Genomic DNA, 19535 nt, shown 5'->3' with positions numbered 1-19535 from the left:
ATAGATAAAATTATTTAAATGCTAATTCTGCTAAGGACATGCCAATAAATGCTTACCCAGAGACCAAAATGTGAAAAGAACAACAGTCATGCTCGAACTAAACTCTTCTCTTGTTTGTGCCTGTCTTCCTAGCTGAATGAGGGAGAGCTCCATAAATTACATGCATCCCACAGGGTGACATATTTTGATTTTAACCCTAATCCTTGAAGTGACAGGGCTGTACTGTGCTCTCTACCAACTGGGTGGAGTAGTGGCAGGTGGGTTAACAGTCTTGCTTCCTGAAAAAGCCTCTGCAACTGTTATCCTTGCAAAACTTTCCACAATCCAAAATGCCACTCAGCCATCTGCCACTCCCTCTGCAGTTCCACTACTCTTCTTTATGAGGAGTTGTGTCCCTCCCTGTACATACTCCACATATCTCCCACCCTTTGTTTTAATATAGGTTGATGAATTTTCAGTTTTTAAGTACAGATTGCTTTTCCTCTTTATTTTCATTCAGCTTCCAGTTCTGGTTCAGTTACTTTGAACACATAAGTATTCTGTGTCTCACATATAATTTCAGTCTGGGGAGTGTTTCTCAATCCCTTGTTTGATGAGTTTGTAGAAATAATGAGGCTGAATACCCAAAACACAATTCCAGAAGCACCCTAAAAAAGATTATTTTGAGTAAGAAGCAAATGCTGATGAAAAGTTGTGGAAGAAGGAAGAAATTATTGAAAGGAGATACGTAGGACGGGAAGGTAGGAATGCAGTGTGTGTAGATTCGTGGTTGCAGCATACAGTCTATTGATAGGGGATGGAACAGAAGTCTCGGTGAAACAGTCCTGGCCAGTGAAACTAATGAGTTTGTGTTTATAAATATTTTGAACATAAAACCATAGGTCATGTATACATCTTGTTTAAAGTTAATAGTAGAACTGTTCAAAGCTATGTCTTTACATTTGAAACAAGGATGTTTGGAGACAGACTGTATGATACAGCTAGAGTAAACAGCTCTCCATCTGTGGAAAAGCAGGATGAGGCTATCCGTTAAAATTAAAGATTTCATGTCATCTAACCCGGACAACTTACAGTAAGAAACTACCAGAATCATTAATGTTGTTATTAAACAACTCATGGAAAATTGAGGAAATGCCCTAACACTGAAAGACTGCAGATGATTTCCTACACGTAAGGAAAGGCAAAAGGAGAAAGACCTAGGGAATAAGCCAATTAGCCTCAAATCAGCCCCGAGTTCTGTTTTAATTACGTTGAGCTTGAGGTGACAGCCAGATATCCCCAGGTAATATCACTGAATGTTTAATGTGGTATTCTAATTGTATGTTAATATCTAATTATTTCTTTTCTGATGATATTAGTTAGGGCATTTTCAGATAAAGGCTTTCTCAAACAAACCTATTGTCTTTTTAAACAAGAAAATACGTTTCATTGTTGGAGGCACCATGTTATATTAAGACCATCTCAAGAGTAAGAACACTGAGTCTGGTTGAGAAGGAGACCTGATCACTAGGTGTTTTCCAGGGGAAGAGGCAGAGGATGTTTTTGGGGGGAAAATGGACAGTAGGATGTTTGTGGCCTGTAGAAGACAAGGTTGTCTTCTTTACACACTTGGTGTTTCAATTTTAAGTGTTGTCTGGGATTCAGTCTTAGAGGTATGCTATTATGATCTCATAATTTGCCACCTATCAACTGCACAGTGATGTCTGTGCAATTGTTTGCTTGTAGGCTCTCAAAATTTGTATCTGATTTTGTAGCACCTAACTAGGCTTTCACTGTGGTCTCTGAAAGGAGGTTGCTATCAGAGCAATTCCTTTCCACCTTAAGATGGCATCAACTCACTTCCTGCGGGTCCAGATTGCTCTCCATTCACTACAGAAAGTACCAACACACTGTCTGAGGCCAGATTAATTCTGCCTCTTTTTGCTTTTGAGTGTTTCCTATGGTTTTTTTAAGTGTTTGTTTACAAACCACTGAGCATAACTGGAGTGTTTTGCTGGTGAGGAAAACAATTTTTCTTATCCTGATGGAAGCTCTGTTTTTGAAAGTGTTCTGGGCCCCAGACAAGGATATGTCTTATATTTCACTAATTGCCTATCCACAGTGGCTGATTAAATAGCAATGGCTTTAATGGGTTTTTGAAGGAAATCTCAAGCAGAGTTCTGCAACCAAAGTTATAAATCTCTAGAAGGACAAATGGAGTGGTTTGTGGGAAGTGAGAGAACAGATTTGGAGAAACTGCAATGGAATTACAAAATGGAAAGTTGACCTGCATTTCAAATGGAACTTTATATATGTGTTTTTTAAGTGTGTAAGACACAGTCTTCATTAAGTGCACACTCTCTTTCTCCCAGTAATGTAACAAATGTTTCATTCACTCAACAATTTGGATGATTTAAAATCTGTAGTAAATAAAGGGAAGCAATAAAACCCAAATTTTGAGAAGAGAATTAGAAAACTTCATTAAGGACGAAAGGAACAAGCTGTTTCTGAGACCACAGCCCACAGTTAGGGTGGGAGAGTTAAGAGAAGATGGCTTTGTTAGAAAAATCAACTTTCTGGTCTTTAACATTCATACTCTGGTGAAACATATTTTGTGTTTTGTTTAACAAAATGTGTTTGTTCCTTGAGCGTGCTGACATTTAATGTTCTGCGAGTATCATAAACCTGAACTCTAACATCCTTCTACCATACAATGGCTTTCTTTGTGCAATTTATCTAGCTATGGTAATAATCAGTAATTTTGAACTGCATCTAGGTGAAACATTTCTGCTTGAATTGGTTTTCACGTCGACTATCATTTGTAGATAATTTGCATTTAATACATAGCACTGCTAAAACTCATGTTAGTTACTTTAAAAAATTTACTGCAGATATTAGAAAATTTGGAACAAGGCTTAGCTGAAGATGGAAGTATGACTAACATTACACAGGAGAACAGACAAGGTATGTATTCTTTAAACATTTTTTCACAGGCAGTATGGTTTTATCACTTGCCTAAGCGTGCCGAAAGTTTTCACAAGACTGCCCCAGAGTTGTTAAAACAGTATTTTTGTTACCTCATGGTGTACTCAACATCTGAAATGATACACTTCTACTTTTATTTGCTGGAATTAATTTCACACTTTTACCCATGATCAGACTGATGCACTAAATCAGTTTCTTTTTTCCCACTTAGGAGAAACAAAGAAGATGGCTGCCATTCTTTAGTAATGCTTATAGAAGCGTATTACTGTTACAGTTAGATCAGTGTTTCATATTCATTGTTGCCTCATTGGCTCCTCTCAATCCTCATATCTAAAAGTTAGGGAATTTCTCTACGTTTCCTGCTATCATGCATTAGCTATGCTTGCCTGGGATGTTGCTGTAGAGGTGTCTAATCTCAGTGCAACTGTGTGGTGCTTGGTGAGTCAAGTCTGTCACTTATTAAAATGAATTTCAGATCTACATTATTTTCAGATCTATATCTACAGTTTCAGGTCTACATTTATATTATTTTCATCATTTTTTTATGAAATAATGTGTTTGGTTTTTTTTCCTATTCCTTCTATCTGAGCTGTTTAACTTCAATAGTGGAGGATACATTACTGCATAAAGGTCATCTGGATAAATTGGTTGTCCAAGCATCTTTTTTTCTTTTTTTAATGGAATTTATACTAATGAGGTAATTTGTGTGTGCTTAAGAATTGAAGGCAAGATGACATTTTAGGCATAGTTAATGGATTAGATGAACTGCTCACGGTGCCTAGCAATATGGACATCAAAAATATCATACCGTTCAGCTTCTGCTAACAGTCTGAAGAAATCTTAACCAACTTCTTTCTGTGATAACATGAGACATGGAAATAACACGAAGAATACGAGAAGTTAAGCTTTGCCTCTGAGGTGGGAAGTGGCCAGATATAGCTGTTAGCAGAGTAATCATTTATTATGAACAAATCCCTAAAACTGTGTCTATGTGGAGTGGTGCAGTCCTGTCTTCAAGTTCTGGCCTTCAAGTGTGGCTGGACATAAAGCCCTTTCAGTGTGTCATTGTACTCCACTAAAACACCGTCTAGTTATGCCCTAAGAAAGTTACTGCATGTGTGAGCAGTGTATGTCACAAAGGCTTTTGCTCTTCTCAAAAATAGTTAGGAAAAAGCAGAGAGAATCTGATATTTAAATGTTAATGCGCAGTATCAGTCTATTTTTCTCTCCCTGTATCTGCTAATCTTCTTGCCTCTGTGTACTTACCTCATTTTCCTATTACCTTTCTACTCCACTTTTGTCCCTTATATCCTCGTATTTTTTTCTTTTTTTTTTTCTCTGTGCCTTTAAAATCAAGAGTCAGATCCCCTTTTAGGGCACAGGGACTTTTTTCTTAGCTGTGTCATAATCCTGTGTCCTGCAGGCATGTGAGTTTCTGGCTCCTCAGTGCTGCTGCTTCAAAGCTGAGAAGAGCTCAGAAGGAGGGATGGGGTGCAAGGCAGCAGCTGGTGGCCAGGGGACAAGGCTGCTGAAGCTGTCCTGTATGTGGGGACTGCTGACTGCTGTTGTCAATGAAAGCCATGTCTGCTCCCTGTCTGCTCCCTGTCTGCTCCTTTACTGCATTTGAAGCTGCAGGAGGCTGATAACGTTTTTGGTTTTTTTTTTTGTTACTTTTTTTCCATGCAAGGCCAAGCTGAAGCAAAACTTAGGAAATTTGTTTGAAGGCAGCCATACTTCTTTATGGGGATTATGCTTAGTGACTAGTTTCCTTACTGCTGGTGTAGGAAGGTGCCACACCAGTCAGTTCATCATATACATCTCCTCTGGTCTGAAACAAAGCACCTCATCTGGCAGTTTTACAACAGAAGGAGAGATAGAGCATTGCATCGCCTGCCTGATAATGCATTATATAAGATGCCAGTTTTACAAGTTAGCACACAGAAATCCTGTTGAAATGGATGGCAGTATGAAGTACAGAGCCCTCCATAAATAACAAAAATAAACGTTTGGACTGTAAGTGTGCCTGAAAGGACCTGCAGAGCAGTTTTCAGGCATTTTTCAGGCATTGCACAATGAACTGGTGTTGGGTTTTCAATTTTGTTTACTGCTTGACAGGTTTTCCTTAGCCCCCTTCTGCCTGCCAGTCATAAATGAGTTTTTAGGATTGGAAGCAAAGAGGAGTGGACATGCCACCAGATTCTCTTCTTATTTGTAATGGCACTTACGTGTGTTAAAAAAATTTATCTGTGCAAGCTGGCTAGGCTACAGTATGGATGCAGACGAGTGGTCTCCGTTATCCCACTCTCATAGAAAATGCTCTTTCGCCCTTTCCCTCCTCAAATCATTACAGTGACCTTGACAGCTGATTGACTGAGACCCATTTATTTTTCAAATGCACTGAACGATTACTCCTGATGTTTATTTGGAGGATTAGAGGAATATTTCTAGCATTGATCTAGTGAAATAAATCAAGAAAAATAGGGATCTTTATGAACTGCTCTCTTAAAACATCAGGAGTCTGCCTGCAAAGCAAGAGAGAAGAACCTGCTGCTGCAGCTTTTAATGCCTGCAAGCTCCAGGAGCGTGGGGAAAGCAGACAGGCTTGGCAGATTTCTTCCTGCATAGCTCTAAGGCAAGCACAAATAGTCCCAGACCCAGACAGTTCTCACCCTGCAAGCTTTGGCTCTAAAATGCCATTAGCTTTGTTTGATTTTTGAGTTTATCACATTTAGTCCTGTAGATGATGTGTTTTTAAATTGATGCTCATTATCAATTTAATCTTTTTATGCACCTTTTGTTCTTGAATTAGAAAATACGTGGCTTCTTGCAGTGCTTAATGCTTGGCTTGAGCTCAAGGCTGAGCGGCTGTCTGTTGCTCTGCATTGTGCCATCATGTACGGTCCCCAGCACCGTGTGAGTAATTCCCTCAGAGAGATGCAGCATTTCTGTCTGATGATGCAGCATAGCTGAGAATTATAAATTCTAGGCTAAAACCCAGTGATGTTAACAAGGGGGATCTTTCAGAATCGTAATTCATAGGACCGATAATTGATTGCAGAGAAGAACCTCTAATTTATTTGTGCAAATTCACAAGCTGCTCTTATTTTGCAGCCTCTGTTCAGCTGTGGAGGTCACGTCTGGGCCGGGTGATGTACTCCATGGCAAACTGTCTGCTAATGATGAAGGTACGTGGGTGGCAGCAGCTGCAGAGGTACTGTATATTCCAGAATAGAACGCTGCAGAAAGTGCCGGAGAATTACTGGTGTGTAGATAAGGGAAGACTACCTGACTGTACTTGGAGGCTTTGCATAGTGAAGAATTAATTAGACTTAATAATGCCTTATTTAATAGATAGCTATTTGCAGTAATGCTCTTTGGGAACATATCTACTTATTTCTCCCAAAATCATCCTGGAGAGTGTGCAATAACAGTAGAAAATTTGCATTTTTAAATTGAATTTTTCAAACACTTAGCTAAATGCTGTAATTAAAAGCAATTATGTGCTCTTTTTCAAAGTGTGCACTAATAACATTGCTCTGTTTGTGTGCATTATTAATACTATAGACATTGTATATGATGAGGTCCAGAACATCTAAATACATCTTTCCTATCTCAGCTGTAAGATATCTTCTTTCAAGTTTAAATTCTTACTAATAGGTGGAAGGAAAAAGAAGGGAATAAAAGAAAAAGTAACTGGCTAGCACTGTTTTGTTTTGTTTCTCTCTTGACTCCCCCTTACTCTTTAAGACCCTTCTGGTGCATTTGGTGGAGCACAAGCTTCTCGTGTTCAGCAAGCAGAAGAAATAAAACCATTTCTGCCATTCACCTCATGCTCAGGGAAATAGGTTTATCACCATCCTAGGCTTGCAACAAACTGCTGTTATGCAGAGCTTAACTGTGCTTCACAAATTAATTAACAGCACAGACTCAGAGCAGTACTGTCAGCACTATAATCTTCACAGACCACAATTTGCACTCCCTGCCTCCTGTTGTTTGATTGCCCAAGGTCATGCCAAATCTGACGTTCACTAAGCTGCTTTCCAAACTAGGCTTCCTTGATGCTCCATTCATAATATGAATGTAGTAACTTGGAAAGCACACATTTTTCAGGTAAGATACAGTTGCCAAATACTCCCTTACATGAATTGCAATACGCTTTTTATGTGAATTAGAAAAAAGGAAATTTCTATTTGTAGTTACATTGTAATCAAATGATTTCTGTCTTGAATAGATGCAATTTGTCCATTAAACCTTGAAGTATTTTAACAAATCAATAAGCATTTGTTTTGAAGGAGGCACTTGACATAGGTTCAGTTCTTAAGGAACATGCTTTTTCACTAGGCAAGTGGAGAAAAGCACAAGTTGCCATCTCAAACGAAGCAGAGTGCAGAAATAAGAAAATGTTGGTAGTAAGTTGTTTCAATTTCACTTTACTTTTGGCTGTAATTTCTTTCTAACGTTTTCACTGCTATTCTTCTTGTGTACACACCAATCCAAGTGCATGCACTGTTGTCATCTTCCTTCTGATTTGATCCTTTTAGTGCTGTTTTCTGCTAGCAATATAAATACATTTGTGAATACCAGTTATCACCTTTTTCAAAATGGTATTTCAGAAATACTGCAGCTCAGATACTTCCCGAGGTCGGTTTTATTTAGGGCCTCACAGATGTCAATTTAGAAAATGACATTTCAGCTGTAACCTCCAGATTACCTACAACTGCATGTTTAGGTGTAAGTACTCCCCTCTGAAATTTGCATCTCAGCGTTGGCTGTGGAGCAATTGTGAGTATCACAGTTTTTAGATGTATCCGTGTATGGGCAGGTAGAGAGTCTTACAGATCTTTGTACACAGCCATGTTGCATTTAAAATCACAGCAGGTCATCAACTTAATTTATTCTGCCTGTGTGACAGATCTTCAGTGAAATAATTGTATTGCCTAATTATGAACTTACTAATTTTAAGACCATTCTAACAACCAGCAATACTGCAATCATCTTCTCCACCTTCCGGAGTGTTCAGAGTGTTCGCTTTAAAACAGTTTCTTCAAATAATCTTTTAACACAATTCTTTTAATTCTCCCATGAACAATTATATTAATTGAAGGGCATTCCACCTCACCATTTATTTTTGCTGTTGTGTAAGACACTTTAAAAACTGAGCCTTTTATTCAAGCGTATGTAATAATTTGAAAAAAATGGTATTCGTTCTCCAAGTCAGTGCCATCTATTGCCATCTAGTGAACGTTTATGAAACTGCAGTGTGGTCATAGTTTATCTCCAAGTACTGTTGGGTAGCTTGTGCTATTAGATTAATAAGAATCATTATTTAAAGGTAAAACAATTAGAACAGCGGTATAGAAAGAATCTGATTATCTTTATTGACCTTTTTTCTTTGTCCAGCAAACTTCAGTAGTATTAAGTAGGGAACAGTCTTGTCAGAACTGACTCTTCAAAATTAAACAGAGCAAACAAATATAAGATCAGATGTTGGACCTGTGGCTCTTTAAATCTGTCCCACTTCTCCTCAAAGCCAATTAGGTTTATTTCATGTCTTCTGTCTTTTGTGTTACTTATCTGAGTCAAGGAATTCTGTATATATAGCACAGTAATTTTTACCCATTAAAATATGTTATTTGCCCTCTTTAGCTTCATAGCTAAACATCTCATTTAATTGTTGAGATGGTACGTTGTTTTGAAAGTTGTGTATGAGGTGCAAATCCAATTTAACCAGGCTTGCCCACAAACCAACAAATTACAAGTTTCCTTTCTAATCACAAGCCTCCTTTGCCCTGAGGCCATATCTTCTAGGCACTGAATTCTACCTGCTTAGCCCTCTACCTGTGTGAAAGACACTGCTGTTCAGTAGCAGTTTAAGGCAGTCTCACTGCATGCAAGACTATATGTCGATTTTCTGTTCACTCCCTTTCCTTTGAACATTTCTTAGACATATTCTAGCATCCTTCTGTACACAACTTAGTGTGGTAACTTAACTAAGTGACAAGTTACAGAAATGGTGGATGTCAGTCATAGCAACTAAATCAGCTTTTACATGCTCATGTACGGGGGAAAATTAAGAGGTGGAAATACAGCAGGAAGGCAAGGAGAGACAAGTTAACGTGCATCACTGTAGACTTTCATTTACAAGAACTGTGGGCTTAAGTCGCTATGGAACTGTTCCCTGAATATAGCAACGTGAGAGAACATTCATTTAAAATGCAGCTGATGATGTGCATTGCTTCATTTCAACAATGTAATTGCAAAATGTCTGTCATTTTAGTAAATCACCATGGAAGTGTTTTAAGAACTTTTTAAAGTTCTTTTCATCTGAGCTAAAATTGCTTTTGACATTATCTTATCAGACTTCTACCTCTCAGAGGAATAAATACTTAAGTACTTTCCATATATATTATAAATGCACTCTAATTAAAGGCATGTTTTGCATTTTGTAGGATTTTTTTGTCAGTGTTGTCTTAGCTTTTGTAAAAAGCCTTGGAATCATTTTTAATTTGGGTCTAAATACAATTAAAACTGTATAAAGGAGGCTATAGCACCTTGTACTGATGATGCAAAGGACTGATGCATGAGGACTTTGTTCTCTTTATGATATAAAGTAAGAGGACTGCAGGAATTGTGTATTTTGCCTGACTGCTGCAGTATGACTCTGGGTTCATAACGCTGTGAGTCTCTGCTTTCATAACTCTTCCCCAGGTGCACCAGGTAGAGAGGAAGGATAAGTTATCCCTGCCCTCTTTTCCCAAAATACACTTTACAAACTGCAGAGTTTGTATAACTAAAGCTGATTTTAGTCTATGGTTTCTGAACCTAATTCCAGCGTTCTGGAATTCATCGTGATCATTTATGCTTAAATATCTTACAATTAATAATTTAAGCGCTTGAAGTGAGGTTGGAAAAACACAAAAATGTAAGATGTGGCGACCATTGAAGGAAATGGAGTTACACTACAGTGCATCAGAGGAAAACCAGCCTCGCGTGCCGTTTTTGTGTCAGTGGATCCAGCGCCTTGATGGAACTTTCTCTGGATGAGTTTATTGAGTTATAAAGCAACAGACCCACTCTCATTCATATCCTGAACTGCGTAACTTTTCTTCTTTTGAGATTTCCTATGAAAGGTGTGGAAAATCTGAAAGGTCGCTGTTTGTAGAGGGTAAAGGACAGGACAGTGATAATCTATCAACTCCACCTTTATGTTTTAAGATCACAAACTGCATTGCTGGGTTTTTTAGTGCTGGTACTGAATACTACTACTGAATACTGAAACATGTATTAAGCAAGGCTCCATTTCCTGGGAGGGCCTCTCATTTATCATTCTCACAGGTAGCTGTTCTTGTACCATGTCTTATTAGCAAAGCTGGGAATTAAAACCTGGCCTCTAGTACATAGCACAACATCTCATCTGCTTTACAAATGCTCCTTCAGAAGGGATTGTCAGATGGGGTGTTTTTACAACATACTACAAGTAGGGTAGTTCTGGCAGTATATGGGGTACTCTCTAGATCCTTCTGCTGCCTCCACAGTAGTGGGAGTACAGGGAAGTACAAGCATATAGAACTTACTGTAGGTGGTAAGTTTTGCATGCGTGTACTGAAGCAGCTACAAAATGAGATTGTAGTTGGGAGTGAGTCTGGATGCTGTGACTGTGTGCTGTTGCTGTTTCGTGCTGGGCCAGCCTTGCCTGTGCTCAGGAGTGGCTTTAAGCACACATGGCTTAACCTCTTGTCATCTTCTGGAAGAAATAGGTCCTGTTCTTTGACAGGTGCTGCAGGGCAGGGGGGTAAATAAGCACAGGTGCTATGTGCTGTGCCATCATACAGAAACAGGATGTGATTTGTTTCCTGATCCATAAATGCAGGGCGTAGACTCTTAATGCCTCACTTCTACTCTCAGTTTTTAGGAGGTGTGAATCTTATCTAGTTAAAATACATACAGAATGCAAATAAGACAATGTTTGATAGGGAATGAAAAAGGGGAAGGCGGTTTGTTTGGCCGACTAGGCCAAGGCCATGCAGCCTCTGAGGCAGGGGCCTCTAGGATGTTGTTTGCCTGTTTGTTCCTGCCTGGGCTGGTGCCCACCTGCGCTGTGGGTCTGGCTTTGAGCTGGGCAGGCAGGGCCCCCTGAGGCAGCTGCTGCAGCCAAGGCTTCCTTTAGGCTGGTCAGACTGAGCTGGCTGCAGCACCTCTCTGTCAGCTTAACTGTGCAGTCGCCAGGGAGTTGTTTCTACATCAGTTTGGGGGATGTAACGACAACACCCCTACGCCTCACAGCTGTGCTGCACATCACTGTTGTGGGGACATAAAGCATGCACTGGGCAAGGGATGGGTTTAGACTGCAGGATGGGAGAGCCAAAGTCTAGAATTTGCTATAATAAAATTATTTCTTCATTAAGCACCTTTTTTTCTCAAAGAGGTAAAATTCAGAGTCACAGATAATCTTTCCGTTTGTATAAATCCCACTCCTGTGGGGATTAATAGCTAATGCAAGAATGGCTGGGGATGCTCTAAGGAATCAGTTTGGAAAATCAGAATGTTATGCAGAACCCAACACAGGGGCACTCTACAGTCAAGAAAGTCATGTAGTGAAAGCTGATGTGGAGAAAAAGTGAGCTTTTCTTAAGTTATAAGCTTATGAGAAATATGGTAGTATAAATTCCATCACGCTTGAGTGCTTGAGTTGTGAATGCTGAATGAATCAGAATTTAAACATATATTTTTACATATGTGGCCTGTTTCCTTTGCTCTGAACTTTTATCATTGCCAGTGAGAAGGTTGTGAATGCCCTCTCCCAAGAAGCATCCAAGGCCAGGCTGGATGGGGCTGTGAGTAGCCTGGTCTGGTGGGAGGTATCGCTGCCTATAGCAGGGAGGGTTGGAACTAGGTGATCTTAAAGGTCCCTTCCAACCCAAACCATTCTGTGATTCAATGAATAAGCATGGTTTTGCACACTAGAATTGGAATAAACTCTAACTGTTAATTGTTGTATGTTCAAGTTTAATAGTTCAATACATGCAGTGTGTTCTGTTCACAGTTATCTGCAAAATAAAGGTCCTACAAAGTGCCTCCAGGGTGAAGTCCATCCCTGCTGTCGTGGGCTGAGCAATTTGTCTCATATGCAGATGAGACTCCAAAAACTCTTTTTTTTTGTGTGTGTGTGTGAAAGAAGTCATTATGTTCCAAATGATGACCCAATGTATGGGTCAAATGGGGCTCGGTCAGTTAAAGTACGATCTTAGGAAAAAAAATCCATTGTACCTGGGGCATATGGCCTGCTCAGACTGAGGAGGAGGTGAAGAATAAGTACCTCAAGCGGTAGCTGTGATCACATTAGGGAGAAGTTTAATGAGCACTGTAATTTGACCAAAAAACCGTATGGTACAGAGTATGCCAAGATGTCTGTGCAGTTTTGAAAGATTATTCTTTCAAAACTTCTGAATGCCCACCAGAAAATTCATGTATGAAGTTGAAGGGCAGAACTGTTAGTAAGCACCAGGTTAGTACAGCACTGTCTTCTGTTTCTGCTCTTGCCTGGTTTTTATAAGCAAATACAGGCTCTGTGCCTCTGGTCTGAATTGATGAAAGGAACTAGAGCTGAGGCTGGTGCAGCCCTTACCCTGGGAATGTGCCTGCTGCATGTCTTCCCGTTTTCCCTTAGAGCACATGCCAAATTTCTCGTGCATATCTGCTAGAGGCCATGTAGACAGGCTCTAATTTACTGCCCAGGTAGACAGTTCATGGAATTTTACCATGAATAAGCTGGAACACAATAACTGATAACGTGCATTTCTTTCGTGTGAGCAATGGAAACACAACTGTATCTAACCCTGCCACTGGTGACGATGCAGAGGGTGCAGGAGCAGTGACCTGCAGCAGGTCTCAGAGCCACTGCGTGCCAGCCTGCCTACATTCATGCGTGTCTGTGCGAGAGAAAAACCAGCCCACCTCTCATTCTGTCTTAACCCAAAATAATTTCTGTTTGGCTTAAGTGCTCGTTTTGTTTTTACATGGCTGGGGAGAAGGCAACAAGGGCTTGGGTGGAAGGATGGGAAATGTCTTGCTTGCCTGAGATCACCTGAAAACATGGAGGAAATCGCAGCTTCTGTCACATTATGGTGTGTTTTTCACAAGGCAAAAGCATGTGCACAAGTTCCCAAAGCTTCTCAGTAGAGTTTATTAAACTATAAAATTATACTTATATCTGAGCCCTGAGATACTTACATATACTTCACAAGTACACTTTCCACACAAAGCTTTTAACTTTCATCCTAAATAATCTAAGCTAGAGAGTAAAGCTAGAGAGTAAATGTTCATCCTGGCATTTAACTACAGAATATGATCCAGTTCAAAAAAAAAAAACAAAAACAATCCATCCAGCCTGCAGTGATAGGCAGGAATTTTGTCCCATTCACAAGTTGCTATTATTTTGCTCCTGTTTACCAGTATCTTTGAAAAGAAGGCTACATAAAGACTAAAGAATGCTGAGCTTAAATATTTGGTTGTGTGCTTTTCACCCCTTAGGACTACGTGCTTGCTGTCGATGCTTATCACACTGTCATCAAATATTACCCACAGCAAGAGCCTCAGATGTTGAGTGGAATTGGAAGGATTTTCCTTCAGGTATGCACTTTGTTCTAAATGTGCTAGGTAATATTGCTGTTGACAGCTATGTAGTGAATAATTGTTGCATTTAAAAGTGAGCTAAAACTATCATATTGTAGAGGCAGTGGACAAAAACAGAAAAGATCACTATGTGGCATTAGGTAATGCTAGGAAATACAAAACAGCTGTAGTTTTAAAATTACACGTGCATACATTGGCGAACAAAAAAGATGGTGTACAAAATTATGCTAATGATTTAATCAAAAAGCAACATTCCACACTTAAAACTGATGTTAAGAGGCCTTGATCTGATATACTGCCAGCCATGAGCAGATGCCTTCATGTAAGTGGGAAAAGGGGTTAAGAGAAGTGGAGAATTCAAGAGAAGACAGAGGCTACCACACAGAAGTTGTAAGAAGCACCATAATTCTGTCAAGAGTTACCTGACCTGTTAAGCAGGAATTGACATGTAATGAAGAAACAGTGAGTGCATTTTAGTCTCCAGTATTTATTGTATGTTTTTAATAGACTGCTTGCTGGCTCACCTATCCAAAATTGCCATTTAAGTAAGGGCATTAAAGAATTTCAGAAGTGGAAAGCTGTCTGACCTTACCCTCTACAATGTTGCCACAAATACAGAGTTAAAAGCAGCAAATAAATCCTAGGAGTACTTCAGAAAAATAATCCTGGTTTCCAGACAGACTGTAGACTTAAGCACACAGTGGTTGCAGGCTCCTGTTAAAAGAGTTGTGCTGTTCTCCCTGACCACTGTGAACAGAACAAAAGGTGGCATAAGAGTGCAGCAGGGCAGAGTGTGATTTCTAATACTAAGAGTATTTAAGAGTTCTGGAATGCCAACTTGCAGATCCTTCTTTCCTTCAGCCTGCATTAACCACTAGCCAGTGTTTTTCAGTCTGCAGACAGACTGCCTCCCCTCAGTGACCCACTGCACTGGGTCTGTTTTCTGACATGTTTTGGTCTGATACACTAAAGTGGTCACGACCCAAAAGTGGTGTGTTGGCTGAGCACAGGTCCTGTGCCAGCTACCAAGCTACTGCATTAAAATTTTAATGCTTATTGACAGCTTCTGGTTGTGAGCAGTGAGCATCTGCCATCATTTCCCGTGGCCTAACATCAAGTCTCACTGGAAGCAAGTCTGACCTCTGTTCAATGTCAGCTAATTTTACAAAAATGAGGAGGTGGGGCACCACTGCTCTATGGTACAGGAATGCTCCTCAAATACTGCTGAAAATCATTGCCTTGGTAAAACTGTATTTGATTTGGATGTTCTTTCTCATGATCTTTGTTTTGGTTCTTCAAACATCTTGTTTGATAACAAACGTTAACCAGTCAGTGTGGTACCAAACAATTAGATAATGGCCTTTGACAGGATTTCATGTTCTTATCCTTTGTAAGACAAGTCATCAGTTTGGATCTCTTCTAATCTCATCTCTTTATTCTTCAGATTGGAGACATAAAAACTGCAGAAAAGTATTTTCAGGATGTTGAGAAAGTGACTCACAAATTGGATGGACTACAGAGCCAAATTATGGTTTTAATGAACAGGTAGATAACTTAATGGCTAAACGAAGCTTGAAAATACAGTTTTGCAAAGTATACATTATGAGTATTAAGCTACCTTTGAGACAATTCTGTTCTCTTTTTTATGTAACTACATGTGTCTTAAGTCAGAATTAATGGAATATAGACCCACAAGGTCTGTATCACATGGTTCAGTAACAACACTTAGGAAAGGAGAAAGCTTATTCTGAAATCAAATCTGCTAGTAAAGCTATTGCTTGTTAGTTTCAAGGAGTGATGGAAGACAAAGCAGTAATTGAGCTGTACAATGGGCGGCTCCATTTGGAACACTTAGCATGTTGGCCTAATATATTTAGAAAATATAATTCAAAAGTGCCCTGAAAATGATATTGCGTAGCTAATTTCATAAAGAGGAATAATTCCAGGAAGAGAGTATCTTCGTTGGAATTAATGAAAACACTGTGAAGACTCTTGCTTTGGTAGGCAGAATATATAATAAGCAAATGATCCGAGTTGTCATTCCATTTGTCTGTAAATCAGTGTCTCCTTGCCGGTTTAAGATTACACCGTGAAGAACAAATGTCAGAAACTCTCACATCTATAATAGGAAAAATAAAAAATGATGTCCATTCTTTTTAAAATATATGATCACCTTGGGTTTTTCAGGAGAACTCATTCATGTGTCACTTACTTTCTAGAGCATTTCTCCACCTCGGTCAGAATAATTTTGCAGAAGCTCATCGATTTTTCACAGAAATTTTAAGGATCGACTCATCAAATGCTGTGGTAAATCTCCAAATTGCTACATTTATTATGAACACCTTTATTACTGGTGTAATACCTTCATACATGTATTTAATAAGTATCAGAGTACTTATTAAGAGTGTTCAGAGCTTGACAGAAAAATTAAGTGTAGCCTTTGTGCCAGAGTTTTTAGTGTACAAAAGGATAAGGTGCAGACAAGGATGGGAAATAAAGAACTGGTTTATACTTAGTCATGCATATAGGCTTTCCAAAACATGATGTTTTATGGGATCTTTGCAAAAAATGCTGGTTTTATTTTTTTCTTTTTTTGCACTCACTGTTTTTAGCATAGACCTGCACGTTGGAAAAAGAAATGGCAGCTGCGAGTGTACGTAAGATTAACTTGATTTCATATAGCATTGAAGGGATATTGTCATTTTAAACCTGACGTTTTTAACATTTTGCACATCACAGCCTCGGGTTCCATCACAAAAGGAGATTAAAGAAGAGCAGGTTATTTACATTTTTTATTTACATGTGGCAACTTCTTGTGAGTGGTTCCTAAGAACCTAAGTTCCTAAGCCCCTCACTGCAAGAAAGATATTGAGGCCCTGGAACGTGTTCAAAGGAGGGCAACAAAGCTGGTGAGGGGTCTGGAACACAGGCCATATGAGGAGAGGCTGAAGGAGCTGGGAATGTTCAGCCTGGAGAAGAGGAGGCTCAGGGGAGACCTTATTGCTCTCTATAACTTCCTGAAGGGAGGTTGTAGTGAGCTGGGGGTCGGCCTCTTCTCTCGTGTCATTAGTGATAGGACCAGGGGGAATGGTTTCAAGCTACGGCAGGGGAGATTCAGGCTGGACATGAGGAAGTATTACTTTTCAGAAAGGGTGGTCAGGCACTGGAATGGACTGCCCAGGGAGGTGGTGGAATCACCGACCCTGGGGGTGTTCAAGGAAAGGCTGGATGTTGTGTTGAGGGACATGGTTTAGTAGGAGCTATTGGGAATAGGTGAACGGTTGGACTGGGTGATCTTTTAGGTCTTTTCCAACCTTGGTGATTCTATGATTCTATGATTCTATGATAAGAACTCACACAGCTTACCCCTACAGCTACATCCAAGGCCACAAAAGGACCGAGAGGACTGAGTTTAAGCAGCTCATGAATTGCTTCATTTTGCAGGTGTAAAACAGTACGTATGATAAACTGTGAGAAATCTACTAGTAAGTGTTCCTGAGGAGAGTGAAAAAGAATATTTGAAAGGGTGTATTATTCCGTTATCTACAGCTGTGAAGTATGAACGTTTCTGCTGCTAAACAAATTATGTGACTGTGTGGTGGAATCTTTTGGTAACTCATAAAACCTGATGTTAGGAAAAGAAACTATGGAACCTGATATTATCATTTAAGATATATTAGATTGCCCTGTTTGCTGAACTTACCAGAAGTCGGTTGTAGGTATCTTTGTGATGGGATCATTTCTTCCTGTTGCTTGTGTGGAACTTCTATACATAAGCCAGAGAGAAAACGTGTTGAAAGATACAGTGAAAATGTTAAAAAAAGCTATGAAAATGGCAGTATGCAGGGGCCTGTGTAGTTTCTGAAATCTGATACAACTGATTCAACAAATTAACTATCTAATGTCCTGTATTACAAAGGCCACTCTGAAAGAAATACCTCCTATTTAATGTGTAGGCACAGAATGTCACAGTCTGATGTGGAAGTGAGAATGAAGCAAAGGTGTGGCTTTGAATTCCTCCATGTAGAAAAAATTTCACCCATTGACAGTCATTAGCACTTGCTGAACATTTATGGAGACCAAACGGTGGATGTGAGCACAGTGAGGCAGAGGGTGCTGTGTTTCAGCAGTGGGTCACCTCCGCTGGTGCACATGTTTATGAGTGCAGCATGCAGGTTCTCGTTCATCTCTGGGGAAAAGGTACAGCTAACGGTGGTGACTGTTGAAAAAGGGTTTTGTAGCTGAGAATTCACTCTGTAGAAGAGCATTATTGTGCTTTTTTTTTTTTTAACCTGTTGTAGTTTCCATGGAAAAAAAAAAAGGGGGGCATTACTTTCAGAGCAACCCACGTAGTTATATTTTAGGCTGTTATATTTTGGAGTGTGAGCTCACAGAAGTCAGCATGTCCTACTGGCACAGGATAAACCTTGTGAAAAGACGAAAAGGGTACAATTGCATGAGTGACAATGTATTCACGTTGCTTGAGCACGCACAGAAAATAGTTCTTAGCAGATGGTAAATTTGTTGTTACTCTAGACTTCTTTTTTCCCTTCTCATTCATCATTTAGGAATACATACAAACATATAGATATATATATATGTATATATACAGATACTTATTTACAATTTGTTTTTCTTTAGGCTAATAACAATGCTGCTGTTTGTCTTCTTTATCTGGGAAAACTGAAGGATTCCCTTCGCCAGTTGGAAGGAATGGTTCAGCAGGACCCTAAACATTACCTACACGAGAGCGTTCTCTTCAACTTAACAACCATGTACGAGTTGGAGTCATCTCGCAGTATGCAGAAGAAGCAGGCTCTATTAGAGGCTGTGGCTGTTAAAGAGGGTGACAGCTTTAATACCCAGTGTCTCAAGTTAGGTTAGATCATTTCCAACTAAGTATTTCCCTGCAGGGCTGATTTTAAAAGTTGTATATACTCTTGCTACTGTGTAAATGTGAAATAAAATCTATTCAGTTATAAATACGCAATGGCATTATTGTCTCTTAATAATCATGTCATTGTGAAGATTTTGTGCTGACCTACAGCTAGCTTCATCCCTACTTAGTTATTCCTTGTTACAGTGCATATATACATACGCTCAATTACTCAGACTCTTATTTTTATATGAAAAAAAAATGCATTTGACCTTATTTGTTTTGATGACTGTTTTTCAGCAATGAATGAGTAAATGATCTAAGCTAATTTCATCAGCTAAAAGTTACTGACAGTGTATATTATGGAAAAGGCAATTTTGAAAGCACATTTATTCAGTTGCTTTAATAGCATGTGTCATTTCCCTCAATCCAGATATTGACTACTGTACCTCTGTGTGCCTATTGCTCTCCAGTGAGGTTGTTAGATAACCACTGTACACAATCACAAAGTGGTTGTTGTTGGAAGGGACCTCTGGAGATGCCTGTCTGGCAACAGATTGTTCATTGTAAGTAATTTTACTGTTCTGTTATCTCCTGCATAGGTCACTTTTTCATCTGGGGGGATTTCTTAGAGATAGGAAGAAATCCCAATATGTAACAGCCTTCATTGTATCCAGAGACTCAAACTGAACAAGTCCAGTTAAACAGTTTTATAATGGCATTTAATTTAATAACATAGAGATCCCTATGCATTCTGCTTAAGGTCAGGTATCTTACTACTTTGTTTTGTGATCTTCTCACCTCTGCAACTCCTACGACACTTTGGTAAACTCAATTAGCCTTTTCCAGTTGTAAGTGAAAGTAGCCTCAGTCACTACCACCCAGCAGGTAGAAGTCACTTTGCTGCTTTACAACCAAGGGATAAAAACACTTCCTTTGAAACTGCATTCAGTAGTGCCTTAAGCTCGCTGTGTGTGCAAATAACAGTCTGCGTTCAGATCGCAAAGAATAAAAATTTATGATCCCAGTCAGAGTCAAATTAAAAAAAAAAACAAAACCAACA

At 39.4% G+C, this 19535-nt stretch overlaps 1 protein-coding gene across 3 annotated transcripts in view; it reads left to right on the top strand.

Annotated features, from left to right (window-relative positions):
• The window catches only part of TRAPPC12 (trafficking protein particle complex subunit 12), a 45575-nt gene extending 26994 nt beyond the window's left edge, over positions 1–18581 (top strand). For 2 of the 3 annotated variants that reach the window (XM_042891979.1, XM_042891986.1), the window contains exons 7-12: positions 2871–2943; positions 6076–6149; positions 13495–13593; positions 15041–15141; positions 15816–15903; positions 18238–18581. In XM_042891979.1, coding sequence (XP_042747913.1) covers positions 2871–2943; positions 6076–6149; positions 13495–13593; positions 15041–15141; positions 15816–15903; positions 18238–18480 — 678 coding nt within the window. In that variant the 3' untranslated portion in view covers positions 18481–18581. Of the gene's footprint in view, positions 1–2870; positions 2944–6075; positions 6150–7305; positions 7374–13494; positions 13594–15040; positions 15142–15815; positions 15904–18237 lie in introns of those variants that run through there. The other variant, XM_042891995.1, reaches the window with a different exon arrangement.
• The last annotated feature ends 954 nt before the right edge of the window (positions 18582–19535 follow it).

This window comes from Lagopus leucura, unplaced genomic scaffold, assembly GCF_019238085.1.
Source record: "Lagopus leucura isolate 7727_CA_CO unplaced genomic scaffold, USGS_WTPT01 Super-Scaffold_73, whole genome shotgun sequence".
NCBI classification, from domain to species: domain Eukaryota; kingdom Metazoa; phylum Chordata; class Aves; order Galliformes; family Phasianidae; genus Lagopus; species Lagopus leucura.
This window is presented reverse-complemented; position numbering and strand designations above follow the sequence as displayed.